This window comes from Platalea leucorodia (assembly GCF_965183815.1).
Source record: "Platalea leucorodia genome assembly, chromosome: 1".
Taxonomy (NCBI): domain Eukaryota; kingdom Metazoa; phylum Chordata; class Aves; order Pelecaniformes; family Threskiornithidae; genus Platalea; species Platalea leucorodia.
Window position 1 is genome coordinate 63,523,646 of NC_138823.1, and position 23,522 is coordinate 63,547,167.

A 23,522-nucleotide genomic window follows, 5' to 3' on the forward strand; every position below is an offset into this window, starting at 1 on the left:
CAACACTTTCAGTTCTTCCCAAGCCTGAATTCTTCTGTCAGTCATACCAGTTCATTCCTGTGTGTGATAAATTCGGCTAAGATCATAACATATATAGACTTGATAGGTACTGGAACCATCCTTCAGAAGAAAATCTATATCCGTCCTTCAAAAGAAAGATGGCACTTTCTCCAATGGCATGAAGTTTCATAAATTACAGAAAATAAATTCCTGATATTCTAAGGTGAGTTGGAGTTTCATTCTCATAGTCTCCTTCGGAGATGACTATTCCCGGAAATTTATATAAAGTAATGAGGACATCATACAAAGCTCACTGAAATCAGTGGGTATCTTTCCATTTACTTACTTGGATCAGACCTATATATTAAGATTGCAGTGTGTTTTAAAAAACTGGAAACTGATTACACAAACTGACAACCTGACACTGGGTCAGATTTTATTTTAAAGAGCTGGAATAATTTAATTGCATCTGCACGCCTCTGCCAATTTTTATGGTTTTATTACTATGTATTTGCCATTGTTCCTGTCATTGGCTGTAAGATCCACACTGGCAGAAGAAAATTACTAATAAATTGAGTTCCCCAGGGAAAGAATAAAACTGATTGTATGACAAACTCTTATCTAAAGCACAATGTTCCTGATCCATAGTTTTCTAAAATCAGTAGCAATATTCTCATTACTTTCACTGGTATGTGGATCTCACTGAAAGAAATTAAGCAGAAAGTGAGAGAAAAATTATCAATATTTCTGGTTATTTCATTTACTGAGATCTTAGTCATTACTTCTACCAGCAGTGGATAAGAAACTTTGCTCCCTCAAAAGAAAACAAATGAACAAAAAAGAGGTCACAAACTCAAATGCCACCATCTGCCTTCATTAAGCATTTTTTCATTGATGCCAATGGGAGCTTTTGGAATGATAACATTTCTGTAGATACTGACACATTATATTAGCATAATCAGGACATTCTTGTTGAAGAGAACATCTTATTTGAAAGGAGCAGCATAACTGCCATATCTTCTTCTTTCACATTTTTGTTGTAAAGTTTTAATAAGACACTTTCCTCAAATCATCAGTTCCACATTACTTAGAAGAACAGGTTGCTAGTGCAGAAGTATTAGCTTTTACTGAGTTTTGAGATGTCACTGCAAATGCCAATGCCATTAGCAACAAAACTTAGCATATATAATTTACACTCGGTCACATTATATTTTAAATAATTGTCTTGTCACCTTTAAGGTTTGTATTGTCATCATAATAATTAAAAAGGAAATGCTGAATAAGTTTTACTATTTTTTATTTAAATTTGAAAACAACAGAAATCTCTGACTGCATATATTAGAAAAAATAAAAAGAATGATTTTCAGCTATGCATAATATATCACCTCAGTAAAGTGGTCAGATTATAATCTCTTCATAGTGAATCACTTTTGATGAGTTCTGCTTTTTAATCAATCACTGAAGGTTAGGGCTGACAACATGATTGATCAGGCCAGTCAGGAATAAGCTTCAAACCATATCCCAGCATATCAGGCTTAATATACGTGCACAGACATTCAGTCCCTTAAAACCAAAACAAACAAACAAAAAGCCATCGTTCAACTGCCTAAAGTAATTTAGATACATCAAAAACCTCCTTTTCATCAGGGTCTAAGGTCCAGATTTTGCATATTCGGCTTCTAGGTTCAGTTAATTCTCTTGTAAGCACAGGACTGGGTTAAATGGTCCTATGTTTTTCCCCATTGCTCAATGATCAGTTACAGTGCCTGCTTTATTCTGCATCTTGTTCAGCTCTACATGATTAACAAAGGACTTTCAAGATGTTACCTCCAATATTTAGGCCTGGGAAGCCCAGTTTTTTAAAGGAGATTGTGCAACACTAATTAATCTCCAAGGCAAGAAGACTACAAGTACACCAGCCTAAAAAGCATATTACTAACAGCACTTGGATTTGTCTTCTAAAGTAGCTTGTCTTATTGCTTGGATCCTAATTTTTTTTTTTTTTTTTTTAAATCAACATTACTTCAGCCCAAAAGTGTTAACAGTACATGTTCTGTTTATTTCTATTTTTGGAGGTTTTTTCTGACATTTTTGGGCCTTCTGTTATTAGTCTGGGACCACGCTGTGCAAACAGAGAACTCCATACCTCGTATTTTCCTCTCTACTGGGGATTGGAGAATACTGTCTGTCGAAGGTGACAACCTTACATGGTAGTTCTAACGCCCTGTGATTCACAGCCAGGCTCAGACATCAAAATACTATTTTCCTGGACAAGTGAAGCTCTTTGGATTCCTTTGCTTTGTCCTATTTGTTTCTTCAGACTTCTGTGAGTCTCCAATAACTGACATTTATTCTAACTGTCAAGTCATCCTCATTTTTCTCTTGTACAGTGGCAAAATGCTCACAACTGACATCCTTTACAGCTCCTTGGTGCTGTTCTGCTTTTTAACACTGAAAACCGTAGATCACATCCTGATTCTGCTGTTCTCTTTGACAGATGTTTTATTACTTTCATCAGTAGCTTTTTGTTATCACAGTTCCTAACAATTATTTGGTTTGAGGACGCTGAGGTTGGTTATGTTTCTATACCTGAATGGAATAGATTTATGCTAACTTAAAGTGGTGTTTTGTCAGTGCTACTCTGGCATGTGTATTACCATTGCCTGCTAGAAGAGATTCTATATACAAGATTCTACACACGCACTTGTTGTACATCTTCATCTAATAAAACTACTTCAGAGAAGTGATTTTAATAGTTTAACATAGGTAAACAATATTTTCTACTTGTTTAAACATAACTTGTTCACCTTGTTCCAGGGATGTCATATGAATGTGTCAGGTTTTTTTCATTCATAATATTATTTGCATTATCTGTATGTTAGCAAGCTTCAGAACTTCTTCAGAGATTAAACTCATTTGGAGCCTGTAAAAGTGTCTCTGGCTATTAGGTTTTTCAGTCCCTAAATCTCATTTTTCTTAACATTTCAGGAATCACCACTCAAATGGCTCCTATTAAATTTTAGTGTACTACTTAAAGCTTCTCTTCTACACCTGATTAAGAAGCCTCCAAAACTTAGGGATATGCTAGTCTGCCAGTGCTGACAGCTTAAACTGTTTTTCTTGCAGGTCTCATCCAAGAGCACAAGTTTCCACTTCACATCTGAGAACAGAAAATCTTTTGGTTTAGTCAGATTTGTTTATACAGACTTGCAGCTCTGCAATTTGCTTCACTGCATGTTTCCTCCTAACTGTCCAGGAAATGCATGCACAACAACCCAGTCTCTCTCCAGACTACATTAAATCCAAAGTCAGGCACCTGGAACCAAAAACATCATCTCTCTATTTGGTCAGGTATGTGGATACAAGGTCCATCATGAAAACAGTGACAAGTGATTTAGAGCCTCTACCAAGTAGCAATACCTATCCTTTGTAAATATGCAAGTGTCTTAGTCCCACTGGGGCTTTCAGCCCATGCCCAGACTTGTGCCTCACTGCCCCAGCCTTGTGCATCACTGAGCTGCTGCCCAGCTTGGGCTGGGGCTGACCCCATTACCACGGGCAAGCCCAGCCGCCACGGTACCCCAGCCACCATGGCTGGGCCTGCCCAGCTCTCCTCATCAGCCGTGTCCTGGCCCTGTGGCCACTCTAACCCTGGCCCCTTCCATGTGCTGCACATCCCCCTTCCACTGCTCCCCAACAGCTCTGCTTGAAACAAACGTCACCGCTCATAGGCAGCTCAGGTTTAAGGATACCACAATAATATGTCAAAACTAGATACTCATTAATTAATCCTTTCAGTTTCTTAAGCTTTTTGTTAAGTCTTGCACCCTATAACCTGTAAAGATCTCTTCTTTGCCCAGTAGCTTGCTCAGGTGGGGCAGGAGAATTAGTCATCACTTTACTTAACTAGCTTACAACTTCATTTTATTTCTCGTGGTGTACATATGGAGGGTAGCCTCACTATTTGCTCAGTCTAAATGTACCTCTTGCTCGTTCCTCCTGAATAGATGACTTCCATTGGACCGGATTCAAATTAATGCTTGTCCATCTGTACTTTGGATGCTCTTTGCCAAGCTGCCCAGAGCTTCTGATTATAAGTACTGCTTACTGTTTTTTTTCCCAGCATCAGAACATCATCTTTGTAAATGTTTTATTACTTTTACTGTCAAATTCTCCTGTCCTTTTTTTTTCTACAAAACCTCTCAAAGAACAAGCATGACACAATGGTACCTTGCTGGGAGAGTTAAGCACCAAAGGGAGCACTACCTGAGCACAAATATGCGTTCTGTCTTCTTGGAGGGGCTTGTCAAACTCTGCTGACACATCCAATATGGAATGTTATCGATATTATTCTCCAAAATTTCACCCCTAACAGAAAATGAGAAAATACTATCATTCTTTTCATTTTCTTATTTTCTATTCACAAATAGAGATTCTTTGCTTATCCACTGCTGTAGCCAATGGTATCTCAAAAGTTTTTCAAATTCCATTGCAATAAGCTTATCCACTTCCTCCTTTGGGCTTTGTCCTACAGTGAAGAATTTTGGGATGGAGAGGTTCCTCCAGCTCTTTACTGTTCTGGGTGGGTTGCACATTCAGTCAGCAGCTCTCTTCTTCATTTTCCATTCTTGCTCTGATTACCGATTGAAGTCAGCTTCTACACAAAGTGAAGAACCCCCAGGATTTCTAAACTCCAGATTCAGAAATGTCTGACTCAGCAGGAACTGACTTCAAATGATTACAAGAAACACACACTTTGCAACCAGTCAGTGTGAAATATAAGGCTCTAGGTCTGCCTATAGATTGAAGTTGTGTTTAAACTTCCTTCTGCTGTCTTCTGCACTTCCAGAAAGTTTCAGTTCTCCATGCATTTTCAGCATTTTGTTTTTTGTGTTACAAGGTAATCAGCGATAGATCTATTTTAAGGGTGTGGAAAAAAATTTGCTGTTCTCTGTCCCATTCCATCTTGCTGAGGAGAGCAGCAACATTACACCCAGACTGCCGGTTTGAAGCTCAGGCTTAGAGATCTCAAGTTCATACTCCCTGACTGATCTCATTGCTCATACGTTGAGCTCAGACTTGGCTTGAATCTGGAAATGCAAACCAAGGAGAGGGCTTGCTTCTGCAGACAGTTTAGATTGGATGAGCTTAAGCCAAATGAAATTGCAAGCAGCCCACATTCTGGCACAGTTTAATTAAGAAACTAAAGATGTAAAGATCCAACCCAAACTCTGTCTGAGAAACTCTGGCCTTTTAGGCATAGTTCCCAGTAACAAACTGTGCAGCCCAGAGTATGTGGATTTAAAGACGTCTGCTGAGTTCTTACTGTTCTTAGCAGGAGAGCCTGTTTTCATAGGTGCAAGCTGCCATAAATTAGAATGATGTCCCTGAATTATTGTACTGAATATGTCATTAGTTCAAGGTTAGATAAGCACAAAGGAAGCTGACTGTAAAATATAGACAATAGAATCCAGTACAATTGAATCAGGCCCATAAACAATCTTACCATAAATCTTACTTCATACAAGATTATTTAAAATTTTATCCACTAACTTCTTCCTTAATATCTTAAAATTTTTCAACCTGTCCCAGTATGGCGATACCATAACCATAAGTGTATGTACATGTGTGTATACATATGCATATATATTTGTGTGTGTATATATATATGTGTGAAAACCATACTAAGAAAGTTCAAATGCTAAATTGGACTTACCCCTATAGGATGAATCTGGGCTTGAAAACTGTTTTTTTTCCTAGTTTGCTGATAAAACTTTCAACTCCACACGTTAGGAAACACTGATTTATATGCTTTTATATTGCCCTATCTCTCTATCCAGAGAATTCTGTAAGATGGGAGCAACAAGATTCATCAAGAGATGACCCAGCCTACCCCTCTGCCTAAAGGTAGGATTAGTAAGGTTTCTCTCATTTTTCATAGGTTGTTACCTAACCTGCACTTTAAGACCACTAGCAATGCTGGCTGAACAAACTTTCTTAACCAATCATTCATAATCCCCTCCCTGCTGTTTGAAATTTTCTTCCCTATTATCTAACCTGAATCTTTCTTTCAGAGTGCAGGACCATGACTTATACTGTAGAAATGGACATCAGAGCATTCCTTCCTCGTTATAAAAACCTTTTATTTTCTGCTATCATGCTCCTTCACAAAATCTTCTAGATGACATTAAATAACTTTCACTGTTTCCTCAGGTTTTCTAGAACTCTCTCATCACTCTCCCTTCCAGATGCTCTTCAGCTGGCATACACTTTTTGAAATGCAACACAACTAAACGCGGGTATAGAAGAACTAAACAATCATGAAGAACTGAACAATCCTTAATCCTCTATTAACAGTGGTAGTGTGGCATTCTTCTGTTACACACTGTGTTTATGGTTATGTAGCTACACAATTTGTATTTTTACATCAGGCCTGAAGTGTGGATAAATCCTACAGATAAGTAAATATAGAATCATATAGAACTTTAGAGATAGATCAAGTAAGAATATCACAATGACATTATCTGACCAATCAAGCATAAACTGAAATTAAGTCTATAGGAAAATTTTATTGGTTTATTTAGTTGTGCTGATTCTAATAAACACAACTCTAATTTTGTGTTTACCTGTTTTCTTTCTACTAATAGGTAAGTATATAACATATGCAATAATCATTCATTGGCCCAGTCATTTCATGTCTATAGCTACTTACTGTAGTGAAGTGGGAAGCTCATCTTCTTAATTGAAAGCATCTATGAATACTGAATTTATCCAAAAGTAAAAAAATGCATGAGATTAAAGTATATTCTGGAAATAATTTATCTGCAGTCTTCATGAGCCAACTATTCAACTCCTCTCCTAAACTTTCACAATAGAAAAACGCTGATAATAATGACTTTCTCTTCTGGAAACCCTTCCTCCTGCTTATTCAATACCAAATGCTGGAACAGTTAGATATATTCAGTACAGTCTGCTCTGAGATTATACAAAAAAGCCCTTATCTGTTTAAAGATGGCAGAGATTAGTGGATATATAAATTCTACCTTGTAAAACCTTTCCGGTCCAATAAAAGACAGCTAGAAAAAATATAATGTGGAGTTGTCTTTCACACAGTGAATGAAAGTAGGTGGGAGGCACAAAGCTGTTCCAATTGCAAAGAGAGGAGAAATGGTAGTGTAGCCAGCAAAAATTAATCCATATAATAACTGATAAGCCATGGATAAGAGAGGAACTCAAACAGAATCCAAGAAAAGAACTGTTAAATTCATTGCAGCCCTCTCCTGTTTGTTACAAAGGCATGGCTTGCTGACTGTGGTGGGAGAGAAATGAAAACACTATCTCTTTTTGTCTGTGGCTCTAAACCAAAGGAACTAAAGGTCTCATACAGAGGAACATGAATTTACCTTGGCTCCATTTTCACAGTGTCCGGATGAGAAACAATGATGACCTTAGGGAGCCAGCAGTGTTCCCTTAGTAGTCTCTATATTAGGTATTTGAAATATATTGAAAATTAAAGTGATAAGATTACCTCCTGCTTAAGAAAACACATTGATTCTTTAAAAATATTAGCAAAATTAAAAGTTAATTTAGGAAAATTACTTATGGCACAAAAAGCACATTAACACTGCCCACATCATTATTTATAGAGAAAGAAGGTTATTCTGGCTGAGGTGACAAATTACCCTTCCACGGCAGAAGGAAAAAAATAGTTTACAAGTTCAAGCTGTAAAGTTATTAAACAAGATCTGACTGTACTAAGAAATGCACAGCATATTAGAAAAGGCAATTTCTTAAATTAAATGGCAAATCAGCAACTGGATGAAGGACTGACCTTGGATCGGGGTGGTGCTCGGATGTACCATTTACAGTCTACTGCTTCAGTTTCAGAAGCTTTTCCTTCTTTGACAATTTGTACAGATTCCACAATTCCTTCAGGTCCTCCCATCTCAAACTCACAAACTGAATAAGAAAATACCAGAAAAAATGAAACCTGAACAGCAAACAAAAATATTTTCTACAGCAGAGTACAAAGGCCTCCAACTTAAAAAAAAAACAACAACAAACCAACATACCAACCTGGCAATGGTTTCAGAACACCAAGGTCCTTAAAATCTGGATCTTAAAAATTGAGAAAGAGAAAATTAGTTTTGTTCAATATCTTGGCTATAATGTCAATGTGCTAAAATTTGACAATGCACTTCAGTGATATAATTACATATATATTTCTTGGAAATGAGAAATGTTTCAAAAGTATGGCAACACACTAATTATTAATGCAGAAATTATTTATACTGTCATACCAAGTTCTTTTTTTTCTGTTATGAAATCCTGCTTTATGAAATCCTGCTTTTCTGTGTCTCTTTCAGAAGAGTGAATTCAAAAATATTTCTGCATACACTAGCAAGCAAGAACATCACACAGCTAACCCCATGATATTTTAATACATCAGTCTAATGAAAGAGGATATATTTACAGATCCATTCAGAATCCTTTTGCCTATTTTGCATTTTGCAGTGTAACACTCAACTTAACTAGACAAATCTAAACTTCATTCTGTGTTTATGAATACTCTGCCATCCCTACTGACAAAGAGGAGACACTTTCTTTGTCAGAAGCATCCATTTGGTCTTCATGGAATAAATACCATAAGGATTTACCATGGAATTCATTGTGCTAACAAGGTAATAAATCTAATACGTGTGCTATTTTCAATCAGATAAACATGATTATATTTACTGTCTGAGATGCTTTGTATCATGCTTTTATAGCCAGGTATAACCATAGATGAAATTAGTTTGGTCTTAGACCTATGCTTCAATAGACAACTATCCATAGACAAATCATTATTTCACAAAATTTGGCCCAGTTTGAAGATATTGTCCAAAACCCGAAACGTGAAAGAAGCTAAAGTTTTCAGGAGAAGGTGATTTCTTCAGAATAGGTTGGTCTTGTCTGGGAGGTTTTTATCACTTGCACTGCTTTTCTAACTAAAATGAATATTCTGCACCGTTTTTCTCATTTTCAGGAGAAAAAAAAAAAAAAAAAGAAAGAAAGAAATCCACTGGCCTTTACTTTTTTGCTGGGAAGTTCATAGGATCTGGTCTTCTGAAATCAGTTAAACACTTATATACAAACACTCTGCATTAAGCTTCTCCTGAGTCACATACATAGTGCCTAAGTCTCAAAAGGATTGCACAAGAGGAAAACCAAGGTAGAGTTTGAGCCATGTAATCTACTCATAGAACTGATCTTATTGTTTCAGGATTGGGTCAGTGTAGAAAAAGCTATAAATAAAAAAAATTAAGAGAAAGTTTGGAAGTAGGAAAGGTATCAAGTGAAAAAAACCCAACCCACCACCAAAACTGCTGTTCTCCTCTAGCCTTAGTCGAGTCAGGACAGTAAGGATCATGACCCAATAATACCCTGAAAAAGTCTAGTGCTCTATAAGCAAGATCAGCCATTTTAACCTGAACAGTCAGAATGTGTTGACTTCAAAAATTGGAGTTGTAAAATCACTTTTTAAAACTGTCCCTCTGTAACCAGGCTGCTATTGTTCTTCCCAGTTATCTTTTACAGTTGTACAATATAAATCGTGAATAAATACTCATGAACTTAAGGGACTGCAAAATAACTGAGTAGGCATTTAGCATTAATTGTTGAGCAGTTTTATAGATCAGTAGATAGATATGATGAGCAACAGCAATAAATGTAATTAAAGATTTCAGTTAATGTACTCAGGCGTTGATATCTAGTGCTGAAAGCAAGATACTTAAAGAAAACCTACTTTGACTACTGGTTCAAATTAACATCCAAACCGTGCCTAGTGTAACCATTACATTTCTTCTTTTTGCTGAGTTTGCAAGGATCACTCTGATTTACTGAAAGCACTCCACCACATTGACAAAGTACAGAGGAAGAAAGAAGGAGAAAAAGGTCCTGACAGGATTTCTTCCATATGAAGGAGTTTTCATATAAAGGAGTGCTAGTAGCCAGAATCCAGGCTGAAGTGTAACCGAGACCATGCAATCTGACCCACAAAACAATTCTGAAAGTATGCTCTCGTTTGTTAACAATACAGTAACATTGGTAGCAATGCACATAGAAGTGCACAATCTATTAAAATTCTAGAAATATGGTAGATCTTGCTCAGTTTTGAAAAATAATCTTTTTGCAACCTTTCAACATCTCAGGAGTGATAGTGAAATAAAATCTATGACACCTGAGGTGATACACTTCATTAAACATTAATATTATACCAATATTATTATAATAAAAACAACAATCTGTAAATAAGGTATTACCAGAGATGCTGAAAATTCAACCACCTTTAAGCATATTTACCCAGAATATGTTTGGTTTTTAAATGGTCTACCATTAAACAGATTATACTTTAGCAGCTCTTCTGTATGTAATTCAATCAAATTGTTATTATCAGTCTGGCTGAGTCAGAACCCTTTTAATGATATCTAAACACTGACTGGCTAGATCTTCTGATAGACACATAGTCCTGAAGAAAATCATATTCCCATTAGGAAAACCTCCCAAGACAGGAAAATTGTGCTGTGAAAAATAAGATTGGTCACCTATAATAAGAGAGAGAAATAGGAGGCAATAGGCCTTGAAGGGAATGCAATACATGTAAATTTCTTATGGAGATCTCCTTAATGGGGAAATGAAGTATGTAAAGACAAGACCAGGAATTTTCATAAGAAATGTGAAAATGTGTAAAGGTTATATAAATGGAAGACCTTGCATCCAAAAGAAGCTCTGTAGCTATTTCCTGAAGCATTGAATGTCTCTTTTAAAACCAACCCAAACCAACAAAATAAAGGTTATCCAGAAATTTCCTTAGGTGATATGTTACAACCTATTCCACAAATAATAGACTCCTGCAATGTTTAATTACTATAAGCTTTCCTGTAAAGTCTCTGTGAAGCATAGAATTGCATTTGAAACTTCTTGTGAGATGCAAGAATCTGTGCCACATTATTTAGAGTTACTGGCAAACAAGCAGAATGAGAAACAGAAGGAGAAAATGGTGATAATCTGTAATTTCCTTAACCAGTAAAAAAATGCAGCGGATGAGCAGACACTGAGGTAGACTGGGAACTGGCTGAACAACCAGGCCTGTGATGGTGGTGATCAGCAGCATAAAGTCTAGCTGGAGGCCAGTAATGAGTGGTGTACCCAAGTGGTCGATACTGGGTCTGATCCTGTTTAACATTCTCATTAATGACCTGGATGATGAGGCAGAGTGTACCCTCAGTAAGTCTGCTGATGACACAAAACTGGGAGGAGTAGCTGATACACTAGAGGGTCATGCTGCCATCCAGAGTGGCCTCGATAGGCTGGAGAAATGGGCTGACATTATGGAGTCCAATAAGGGGAAGTGCAAATACCTTCACCTGGGGAGGAATAACCCCATGCACCACTATATGCTGGGGTTCACCCACCTGGAAAGCAGCTTTTCAGAAAAGGACCTGGAGGTCCTGGTGGACACCAAATTGAACATGAGCCAATAATGTAACCTTGCAGCAAATAAGACCAGTAATATCCTGGGCGGCGTTAGCAGGAGTGTTGCCAACGTGTTGAAGAAGGTCATCCTTCCCCTCTACTCTGCACTGGTAAGGCCACACTTGGAGTGCTGTGTCCTGTTCTGAGCTCCCCAGTACAAAAGTGATAGGGAGCTACTGGAGACAGTCCAGCAAAGGATCATGAAGCTGATTCAGGGACATCTCTCATATGAAGAAAGGGTGAGAGGGCTGGGACTGTTCAGCCTGGAGAAGAGAAGGGTAGAGGTGAACCTACCAATGTGTATAAATATCTGAATGCAGGGTGCAAAGAGGATGAAGCCAGGGTCTTTTCAGTGGTGTCCAGGGACAGAACAAGAGGCAATGGGCACACACTGAAACACAGGAGGTTCCGTCAGAACTTCAGGACACACTTTTCCACTGTGAGAGTGACTGAGCACTGGCACAAGTTGCCCAGTGAGGCTGTGGAGTCTTCATCCTTGGAGATATTCAAAAGCTGTCTAGATGTGGTCCTAGGCGAGTGGCTCTAGGTGGCCCTGCCTGATAAGGGGGGGTTGGACAAGATGACCTCCAGAGGTCCCTTCTAACTCCAGCCATTTTGTGATCCTGTGATTCTGTATTAACCAAACACCGGAATTGGCTAATATTGAAATAACCAGTTGAAAGACAAATCTAAGGTAATAACAGAGGTTAGACAAATCTCTATCATAATGCAGACTTGTTTTGGTGGAATTTGCTTTGAGTCATGGCAACATATATATCCAACCTGGAGAAATCTGTAATATTTAGGACTGGTTTCAAATGGATCCACTAGGTCTTCATGGGAGCCTCTAAAGGTTTTGGATGCTGGCTCTGGGATCTATTCTATACCTGTCCCATGGAAACCATGCTGCATTTCTTTATTTTTAGTTTCACTGTTAATATGCAACAAGTCTGGCTTTTCTAAGTAGCTGACAAGCATGTAAAAATTGATCAAAAATCTTATGAAATAAAGAAAATTGTAAAGTAAAAAGTGTTTGTAGGTTAACTGGTTTAACTCTTCACAAAGTATGTAAATGCCTTTGTTTACAAGTAAACTGCAGCATCTTATGTGGTTGCCCAACTGTGGCATATCCACACAGAAACACATTTACCCACCTATGCATACATGTATGCATACACTCTCTTACTCTGTCACTTGCACAGAAAGTGAAATTGTCTAAAATTCTATTACTTGAGTGATTTCTGTAAGAGACAAGTAGATAGTATCTAACAGAAACAGGGAAAATGCATAAAGTTCACAGTAATTAACAGCAACAAGATATTCTGCTGGTATTATTACAAATCTATTTAAAAAGATAAAATTTTGAATAAAAAATCCACAGTTATCAAAACTGTTCAACTTGTCTTCAAAGACAGATTCCACAAGGCCTTTAAAAGTAATTTTAAGTCATATAGAAAAATTACAGTATTTTCTTTCTTATAAACACACAAATTTGTGAGTAAAACTCTCACATTTTATTCATCAGTTTCTTTAGCTTTTCATACAAAGTTCATTTTGACACTTTCTTACACTGTCAACGTCAAACCTGTTGCTTGTTCTGATAGCAATAATAGATATCTCACTCCTGGAAGTCAAGTGTTTTTAAGTCAATAGATGTTTCAATACCTCTTTTAAAAAATGGAAGATAGTGCTGGTATGTTCCTTAGCATATCTAGACTAGAATATACTTAATTATACAGAATTTTTTATATCTGAAGTACAGTATATGCAGTGAACAATATGAGCAATTACTGTATGGTCAGAAGTCAAGATGAAGGAAATGTGTACTGCAAAATCTTGGTGCAGATATGAGACCTGATTGTGATTAAGTTTTGAGGCATTTTGCTTTCTTTTCTTCTATAAATGAGAAATGAAGGAATTATTTGATCAAACTATACACTACAAAGGGTTGATATGTGAAACATAAAGGAGTTTTTGCTGTTTGTGAATACAAACTCCTCCTTTTTTAATGGATATATACACAAAGAAGTCACAATACGTAGAAACCATATTACCTAATGATACATTTACATGTAAATGCTCATGAAAAAGTAAAGAGAATTGCACCATTCAGCAAACCACCAGTTATTTATTTTCAAATTTATGAAGTCAGGCTCTTCTACAATGATTTCTGGGAGCCTAAACCAGTCCTGCCCTCTTGAGGGGTGAAATATAGTTCTCTGTAAAAGCAGAGCTTGCAGAACTCAGTACAGAACAGCAGGATTATTCTAAAGTATTTTATGCGGTTGCCTCCTAGTATTTGATGATACAGTAAAAATACTGGAAGATGATGACCAAAAGATTTTAAAAGCATAAAAATCTGCTCGAAGAATTACTAAGGCAATTCTAAAATAGAAAACCGTTTCTATAAGTAAACATTTTTTGTGAGGTGTGCAAACAAAGGGGACTTACCTATTCTGCTGGGGAGAGTAAAAGAAAAGTATTAAGTAAAAAAATTACTAAGTGAAATAGATGTGCAAAAATACACAAATTATTGTCTTCTTTGCCAAAAATGAAATTTATTCTGATGAATCTTTTCAGATCTGTAGTCTTGTTGAAACTTCCATATATATGTCTATATCTGTATTAAAGATACCAAAGGATCTTTAAAGAAAGCCTATAGTTTGTAGACATCCTGAAAACCAGTTCTATAATAATTGTAGTTGGCAATAGTATGTGCTGTATTTGCTCTTTGTTTTCTATGTTCTTTCTTTCAAGAGCAATTTTGTGAGCAAGGGCAGCTATTTTGGGGGCTACATATTTTTAATCTAAAACAATGCTTCTCAAATTCTTCACTCTTTAGCACAGTCATGAAAGAACTCAAAGGTGGTAAGTGCAAATGTAGAAGTGAAGATGACTCTTGCTACTTCACCTTGAAGTTCTACCTGCTATTAGATCAGCAAGAAGTCATATGAAGACAAATAAGCCAAAAAAGATTTGTACTCTGGAAGCAGTCTGAGAAACTCTGTTCTTGAGGATGTAGCTCCATAAGAAGACACTACTTTGTCTTGCTTTTGGTGATCCGACTCACTAGTAAAGTACACTAAAGCTACTATTTGTCTTAGGAAGAAATTTTATAAATGAATGCTGACTATTGGTCAAACTGAGCAGACAAGAATTGCCTGAATGAACTCCACTGGAACAGACCACATAATTGCAGAGGTTGCACGCAGATTTCTCTTTTCATGCACACAACGGCAGGCTTTGAGATCTTAGCCTGCTTGCCTCCCTTGTCTACTCTGTAAACTGTTTAGAGTAGGTTCTTTCTCCAGTAGAACTTTTGTATGGGCAGGAACCATGTTAGAACGTAAGAGAAATCATGACGTCCTGGGTCTCATCCTCAAACGGTGTTTGGACTATTTGATATGTGCACCTAAACCCCAGAAGTGAGAAGTGCTTCTTGGAACTGACCTGGTGAGAAACGAAAGCAAAAATGGGCAACAATGTCATGCTCAGACTGCTGAGTGGAAAGAGGAAGTCTGGGAGCCTTGATGATATGTGTGGGATTATTTGGCAGATCATTTTTATTGTGTTAAATATTTACACTAGCAGCTGAGTGCTCGAATTAGGCATCATATTCCCCTTATGCAGCACACCAGGTGTGGAAACACAGGGAAAAATTATCCTAATGACGAATATTTCAGGGGCTGCATATACCTTTATCTGCCAGTTGCCCATAAACATGTGAAACAAGACTGAATGAGCTCAGAAGTCCACTTTATCTGAGCAATGGAGCCTTGCTGGAACAGTGCAGCTGACTTGACCACCATGACTGACTATCAGTCAGGGGCAGCACTTTGTACACATCTTCCCAAGATAATAAGCCAGTGCCTTCCTGTGATTGACTAGTAGTCTCTGAACTTGACTAGGAAGAAAGATGTGCAACATAAAAGTGCTATGGATCTTTTCCCGAATGATGCTAAATACTAAGTACGGCCTATCGTGCAATTTCAGCACAATACTACTAAGGCTTGGGATTTGTCTCATTGGTTTGTTATAGATGACTCCTAGCCCAGCCCCAGGAAATAATACTTTAAGTTCATGGCAGAAGTATAGGGAAAAATGATCCAGAGGGTTTAGCCACAACTGGTTGCTAGGCATTACTTCTTCAGATATTGAATCAATTTGTACATGGTTACTGCTTGCTACCATTGAGTGCTAAATCTGCATATCCTTTTCAGAGAAGCCACTCATGCTGTATCAGTCCATAGAGTGGATTTCCCAGGACAGAGGGAACTTATGGGAATAACCTGGTGATATAAAGTAACCTTTGTTATTTTATCATAGGAGAAACGCTTTCTCCTAGTTTTACCTCAGAACATTCAACAGAATGAATACATTCACTACAATGTTCCCAATTCTTTTGAAGTGCTACATCTTTTTCAGCTATTATAGTTAACAGAATATATTACTCATGCTACTTCAAATAGTACTGAATAACCTGTAGTTGACTGCATATTAGGACACATTTCCAATACAAACAGAAATGTTAGCATAATGTTTACACCTACTAACATTCCTCTGCTGCAGCTGGCCATGCCAGTTATAGTATGTATGCTATTGGCATCTCTTTGGCGATAACTGCATTCCACATGGGAAACTGAAATATCTCCTCTAGTTTCTGCACATGAAGAATTCACTGTCCACTTTAACAAGAGATTTCTTGCACTGTCTCCAAATATTTTTCTCTTACTGCCTAGCAAAGCACCAGGTGGACTTTCACTAAAGTGAGTAACTGTGTTAGAGAGTACTGTAAAGGAACTGCATTGTGTGTGCAAAAACAACTGATTGCTTAATCATCTGGCCATGTAAGGTACCAGAAAGAGACGAACCAGACACAATAGCCCAGAAAATATGATCCTTAGAGTGGAAACAAATGAAATAGCCATAGACAAAAAGCCATTCATTAGTTTACTGTGCAACTGCTAGATTTTTGAAAGTTATTGGATTAATTATGTTGTAGTGCTCTCCTATAACAAAGTCTTTGTATGATTCCAAAAGCCAATGTCACGGGGTGTTTTTAAAATGTATTCCATATCCAGAGTAGAAATCTGTTGGTGTTTAGGAGCAAAGGGAGAATTTTAGGTTTTCATCCCCACTGGAGCCTGAATGCTCTCTTTCTAAAGGAAAAATAAAAAAAACCCTAGAATGTATAAAAGGAAGAGTGAAATTCATTTGTTAAACTAAATTGTCAACTCTAATTGTAATTATATGTGTCCACCACAGACACTTTCAGTGAGCAAGAAGAGGAACTCTAAAAGCCACATAGCTCAATGAATTGCTGAGGAAAGCATATCAACACCAAGCTCCAGAAACAACTGCAGGAAAAATAAGTCTTCTGCCCTGTTCTTTTAGCATCCATAGCAGTATAGCTTCCAGTGACACCAGAGCTTTCCTTCTTTTTCTGCTACTTTTACAGGCTTCCTGCCTAGAAATTATCCTTTAGGGAGCACTAAGCTGTTGACCCCAGCAGTTTTCCCAAATGTACAAAGCCCTGTCTGCAGAATGAGAAGATGGGTTTTCATCAGCTTAGCTACGGAGTATACTGTGGAGCTTCCTTGGAGATATTCTTGTGCTTTCTTTTGTTTCTTCATCTTTCAACAGCATAGGGTAGCAGTTTTCTCTGAGGAAGAGTTTCACTATAGTCCAGTTGTCAGAAAGAAGATAACTCTGCATGTTAAACTGTGAATTCCTACTTAAATTACCCACAAACTTATGAATTTTACATTTTATTATACAAGATAGCATTCAGATATTTAAAGGATATAAATAATATATGGGAAGGGAGCAATAACCCGTCCATTCATTCCAGTATTATGAAATTCAGCTTCTCCTGAGATTATAGGAAGAAAACATTTTGATAAATTTTTGGTTAAGTAAGGCTTTAGAGCTAGGTTTTTGGCCTTACAGTTCATCTGCTTCCTGTTGGTTACAACTTCATGAGAGTGACACTCCCTGTTGTTCAAATATATCATTTTTTTCCAATTTCATGCAATTAAAAGTGCCAGAGAACAGTCCAAACCATGATTAATTGCTAATACTCACCTAGTGTAGACATAATCTGTTAGAAACAAGACATTAGGTCAGCTGGGACTTTTATTATTTTGATGAGGAAAGCCCTACTGTATGTTTTACTATGTATTTGACTAAAACAAATATAATTCATACTGAGCCTAGCCCCAAATGGTTTCCACCTAAATTAATGAATAAAGATTGTTGCTCATCAGTAACAGTAAGACATGTTTTGCTATATGCCCACATGAAAAAATCAACAGGATCATAAATGCTAAACCAAAGGCTATTGTCTTCAACCTTTTAAACTTTTTCTTTAAACAACAAGATCCTTCTAATGGATCCTCAGTCCTCTTTGAGTATCATTTATGCCACATGCTCTGTGTTCACTAATCAGTTCTCAAACTGGTTTGTCATGAACATCAGCGAACAAATGTGTCTGTGAATAACTGGAGATCTGTAATCTAGAGCTTGAATAGAGTTAGATTTGAGTCTATAAAAATTCAGTTACTGCTGGCTTTTCCTCACCCCAGAAACTCCAGATCCAGCTATCCCTGAACAGTGATTATATTCAGTTTAGATTAACAAATTTTTAATTCTATTATCGTAACTTGAGTATTTAGATTAAAAAAATTATAGTTTCCATGGAATTTAGCAGACTTGTAGTTTTTCTCCTCTATTCAAAAGCTACCAGTCTGAAGCAACAATCTGATTTCCACTGGATTTACTCACAGTTTTAATATTGATTCTAACAGAAGCAGGTTTAGGCCCACAATCTGAGCTGAATTTAGCAATTGATTTATTGAGCGCTACACTGATTGACTGGCTCAGCCTCAGACAGAAAATGAAAACTGGTCTTTTGCATCACATTCAACATGAAAAAGCCATTGTGATTCATTGAATCACACTTTGGAAAGGCAGTGTTCATAAGTCTGTATGCCTACTTTATACAATATCCAATATTGCCATTAACTGGCTGAAGAGACTGGGAAAAGAACAGCAAAGTAAGTACTGACTAGAGATTGTCCAGTTCTTCCATTGATGTGGTAATATTTAGAAGAAATGAGGTACCAGGACAGTTTTCACTTTCAGCAGCAGCAGGTCAAACATGATGGTCAGTCACAGCACTCGGGATTTTTAAGTATGGGTCAGCCGCTTATCCAACAAGCAGGCAATAATTACATTTCATTTGACCAGATCAAGTTTTTGACTGCCAAACAGCAGGATTTTTCCTAGCTTGATTTGAAAGAGTCATTTAAAGCTCTAGTGATAACAAAAAAAAATAAATATAAATAAACCCATTCATTTAAAAGTACTTGGCAAATCATTGATCTGTATATATATTGGAATATCGTTGATATGCAATATTCTGGAATGCAAACATACAATTAATGCTACAAATTATTCTTGTGGGGAGAGCACATACAATTACAGAGATTCAAATTACCCAAATATGATTTTTAAACTACTAAGCCATTATGCTTTTTATCAAAAAAAACCAACCTATAAACTTATTTTATATAATATCAGTATGGACTTTGTAGTTGGTAGCAACTAATAACAAACTGTCTAATCCACATAATGGAATCAGCATTAAAGAACAAAATATTTTTAATAATAATTTTCTGCATTCTCTTTTAATATTAATTTTCATGTAGAGTTGAGAAATGAGCTACAGGAAAGAAAAGAAAGGAAAAAATAAAGAGAAAACAAGAAGTGGTATCATACAATCTTTTATTAACCCACATCCTGCAACCAGCAGATTTTATAACATTGTCTCTTGAGCTTCAACTATCAGATAACATCTGGCAAATGATGTTTGTAAGTAAGTCCTGTTACACAACATCTTCTGGCTTCTCAGTGTCATCTAGGGGACTGATATGTGACTGGAATAACACATTTCACGCTGCCTGCTTCTGTCATGCTAGTACAAATTTTTAATAATGGATGTGCCACAGACATCAGTTTATTTGAGTCTGAATTCTCAAAAAATATTTGGCAATTCTGTTCTCATCATCTTACTCATGACTCAAGCAATCTTTCTTAACACAAATTGTTGGATATTAGATGTAGCCTTTTGACATCAAAGTATTCAAATAAACATTCTGCATCTCTAATGTGTAACAATCTCTGAAGCAATATTTTTTAAATGTTGATCAAAAGCATTTGCTTACTTATTTTCACAATTTTGCAATGAATTTATTCCTTTCAATGTCATTCTCAATTGTTTGGTAGATCTCATCACCCTAAACATTAAAAAAAAAATTAATCAAAAGTCCATTTTAGACTGTGTAGTACAGACCAAAATATTTTGTCTCACTGAAGTTAAATTCTCCTTTACAAATCTATTTGAGGAAACACTAACGTCAGATGCTCTTTTACCTAGTGAATTGCAGACTATGTTGTGATCATGTAAACAATGTGCATTTGACATAATCGAGAAGGGTCTTCAGACCAAGAATAATTTGAGGGCACTGGATCTCTCAATTTCAAAAGATATTTGTGTATTTAAATATTTTTGGTATTTATTATATCATGCATTTTTAGTAAGAAACAGAAAATGTCTGTCTTGAGAATTTCTCTCTAAGGGTAGAAGTAGTTTTCCTGACAGTAAAGTTACCCGATTTGATTATGAATGACTAGAATCTTCTTAATGAAAGGTTTCTCAATTAGACTGTATGTCCATACGATTGCAAAGCACTCTTAAATCAGATTGGATATATCACGGCAGACCAGAATACAAGACTAAACCCAACCTGCCTGACTGTGCATTCAACTTCATTGGTATGAACAGAAGTCTCATTCTTAAACCAGAGAAGAATTTGGTCTGTTTAGCTGAAATCTTTTCTATATTGTATGAAGTTGTAGATAGTGCTTTTATGCATCAGATTATACCAGTTAAATAAACACTGGACTGCAGCAAAAACACTTTGGGAAAAAACTCTAGGAAGACAAGAGGGGTTAAGGAGTGCTGTAGTCTTCACTCAGTAATTATAAATGCAAGTTTTGAAAGTAGTTTTAAATATTTCCTTAGAGTAATAAAATAAAAATATCACATTTTTATTAATAGAATGTAATTTCTAGCAAACAATCAAGTTTTGGGTTTGGGGTTTTTTTAGCTAGAGGGGAAAGAAAAGGCAGACAATACAAATATGAAAAATATAACTGAAAGATAATGAAGTGCCAAGTCCACAAAGAAAATGAACTTCTTAAATTTGAATCTTCCTGAATCCAGTTCTTTTGCTTAAACAATTGTTTATCTCAACAGACGTCTCACCACCTAAAAGTCTTTATGCTTGGTCCTAAATGAATTGAGAAAATAAATGAACAGAGAACGTAGGTGCTTTTGAATGTCTGCTGAATTAGATTGCTGAATAAATGAATGAGTAAAGAGTAAATAAACTGATGTTAAATAGTCATAGCTGCCAACACCATACAGCATACAAGACAGACACCGTTTTTTGGAAGATCTGCAGCTGAGCTAGCTCAGGCTCAAGAAATCTGAGTTTCTTCATTATTGGAAAGGCATTCAATAAAGGCTCCTTGGTCCTGACTTCTACTGAGTTCCAAAATCAGCCAGAGTGGGGAGATGACGTTTTGCAGAAAGAGCAAGATACTGAAGATTATCTTGGCTTTCCCCAGGTACCACTTCTTTGTGGAGATTTTTTCTGGGAGCTTAACTTCCAATTTTAGAGAAAAGAACGCATGATAACACAAAAAATTACAGGCCTCTTTTCCTATCAATAAATAGTTGTCCCTTTCAAAAAATTATCCTTAAGTACTGTTCCATTTTTGTTTTAAAAAGCCCATTTGGCAATGGATGCACTACCACAAGTTTAAGTAGTGGGAATGTAGTAAAAATCTATTTGAAACTTTATTTTATGTTTAAGATTTAAAATTCAAGGTGTGGAACCAGTACTCATTGCAAATGGTTGCAGAACTAGTATCACTGCATTTTACAACTTGTAAACCTGATTGACAAACCGAGTTGGACCAAAAAACTTATCTGAATGAATTCAATTCTAAACAAGGTTGAAGAGAATTATACATTCTTACATACAAAAAAATAATTTCATTTCAGATGATTCTGAGGTGATTTTTTAGGGACAAGGATATCTAGAGGAAGAATAGCACAGGAAGACAGACAAATCACTAATCATGATGTTCTAACTTCAACAAAAACTCAATTTACTGTAACAGAATATGAAAACACGTGAAAACTGGGAGTTAGTGAATCAGCTGAGCCTACTTAAAGCTATATTAGTGTGATATTGATCAAATAGACAAACACTGAATTGATATATATCTACCACATAATCTGTGTAAAGGTAGAAAACTAGTTTTTAATTCATGAAAAGAGTTGAAGAAATAGTAGTTCAATTCTCTAAAATAAACTGATGTTTCATATTGACTTAGTTCTATAGATGAAAAGGTAGAGGACAGTATTTAAAGTTAATTACCTTTAAGCAAGTACCCAAGCCTAGATATTGCCCAGGTTTCGGCACATGCTTAAATGTGGGCTTCCTGAAGTTCTTTGCTAAATTGGGACTAGATTTTGTGGCTTGTCAGTGCAGCATTTGAGTATAGTAAGCTTAAGCAACTGTTCTTTAGAATTATCCTTGGGCATATCAGAAAGTAATTTCAGAGATTTTTGACGGATTACAGCATTAAATTATAGTAGCTGTTATTCTTATTTGGCCCGAGGGCCTTAGTGAAATGAACAGGTTTTGCAGAGAAAAAAATAAAGACACCTAGCATTTGGGCTTGCCACAATAAAAAACGCGTGCAAATTGAAAATACCTACACATTGAACAGAAATTGAACAAAAATGACTTACTGGCTTTCCCAAACAAAACAAAAACATTAGTTGTGCTAGTGGCATTCTGCATGTAAAGATTATTTCAAAGATTTTCAGGAATGAAAATTATGTGATTTTTTTATTATTATTTCAAAGTTAACTAATAAAACACCTACAAATACAGTGTAAATTACATTATTTGACATTATAGAAACAGACCACAGCAGGCTAGCAAATTCTGAAACTTTAAACAGGGATGTCAGACACTTGTGACATCCTGTATTTGGTGGCTGAACTTTTTGTCAACCTTACCCTGTTGACCGGAAGAATATGCTACTTATGAGATTTTAAAGTAATATCTCTATATAATGTGAATTAATATTATAAGGAAAAAAAAAAACTTTAATCTACTCAGCATTCACAAACATTAAACAACACTTACAATAAGCAGGTGACTCTTGCATGAACCCGTTATTACGATTATATACCTCTTCATTATAGATTTTCATATTTTAAAGTTTGGATTCTTTTAAGACTGGACGTAAAAAATTCAACTTCTCACTTCCTCAATTTGTCACGACCAATTTTAGGATAACATATCTGCACTAACAGTATACATAACATCACTTAATGTTACTGAGATGAGGTTTGTTCGTAACTCCTTAGCCTATGTATAAGATAAAGGTATATATGGTTAAAAGAGCTTGTCAGTAGCTTGATGTGAGATAGGTTATAATTGTACAGAGAGAGAGTGAAAGAAAGAAAGGTAAAAAACAGATAGGAGTAAGTCTGGGTGTTTAGAGGTTTGATTCAAGCTCTTAATTTTCCACCAGATTTGTGTCTAGCAATACATATGTTGGCTAGAATTAGCCATACAGATGACATCTACCTCTCACAGAAATCTTTGTATTTCTGCTCCTCACATGGAAAGGACTATGCATGATAGTATTTCTCTAGCACCATGTGGAAAAGACTATGCATGATAGCATTTCTCTACCCCATGAGAGAGGTATAATATTAAAGATTGCCGGCTCTTTGATATCACATAGTAAGAGAGAAAGAGAAGACAGATAAAAGGCATAGATACTCTAATGGGCCAGCTAAATGTTTATTTACAAAATAGTTAGGACAAAATTTCTATCAAAGTTGAAGGAGGCAC

General features: G+C 36.3%; 1 protein-coding gene across 3 annotated transcripts in view; it reads right to left on the minus strand.

The window, feature by feature from the left end:
* Positions 1-23,522, minus strand: part of NETO1 (neuropilin and tolloid like 1) — a gene marked incomplete at both ends in the record, with an annotated part of 67,793 nt that overhangs the window by 20,634 nt on the left and 23,637 nt on the right. For 2 of the 3 annotated variants that reach the window (XM_082311237.1, XM_082311238.1), the window contains 2 exons: positions 7,832-7,959; positions 8,077-8,118. In XM_082311237.1, the coding sequence (XP_082167363.1) occupies positions 7,832-7,959; positions 8,077-8,118 (170 nt within the window). Of the gene's footprint in view, positions 1-7,831; positions 7,982-8,068; positions 8,119-23,522 lie in introns of all 3 variants that reach the window. The other variant, XM_082311236.1, reaches the window with a different exon arrangement.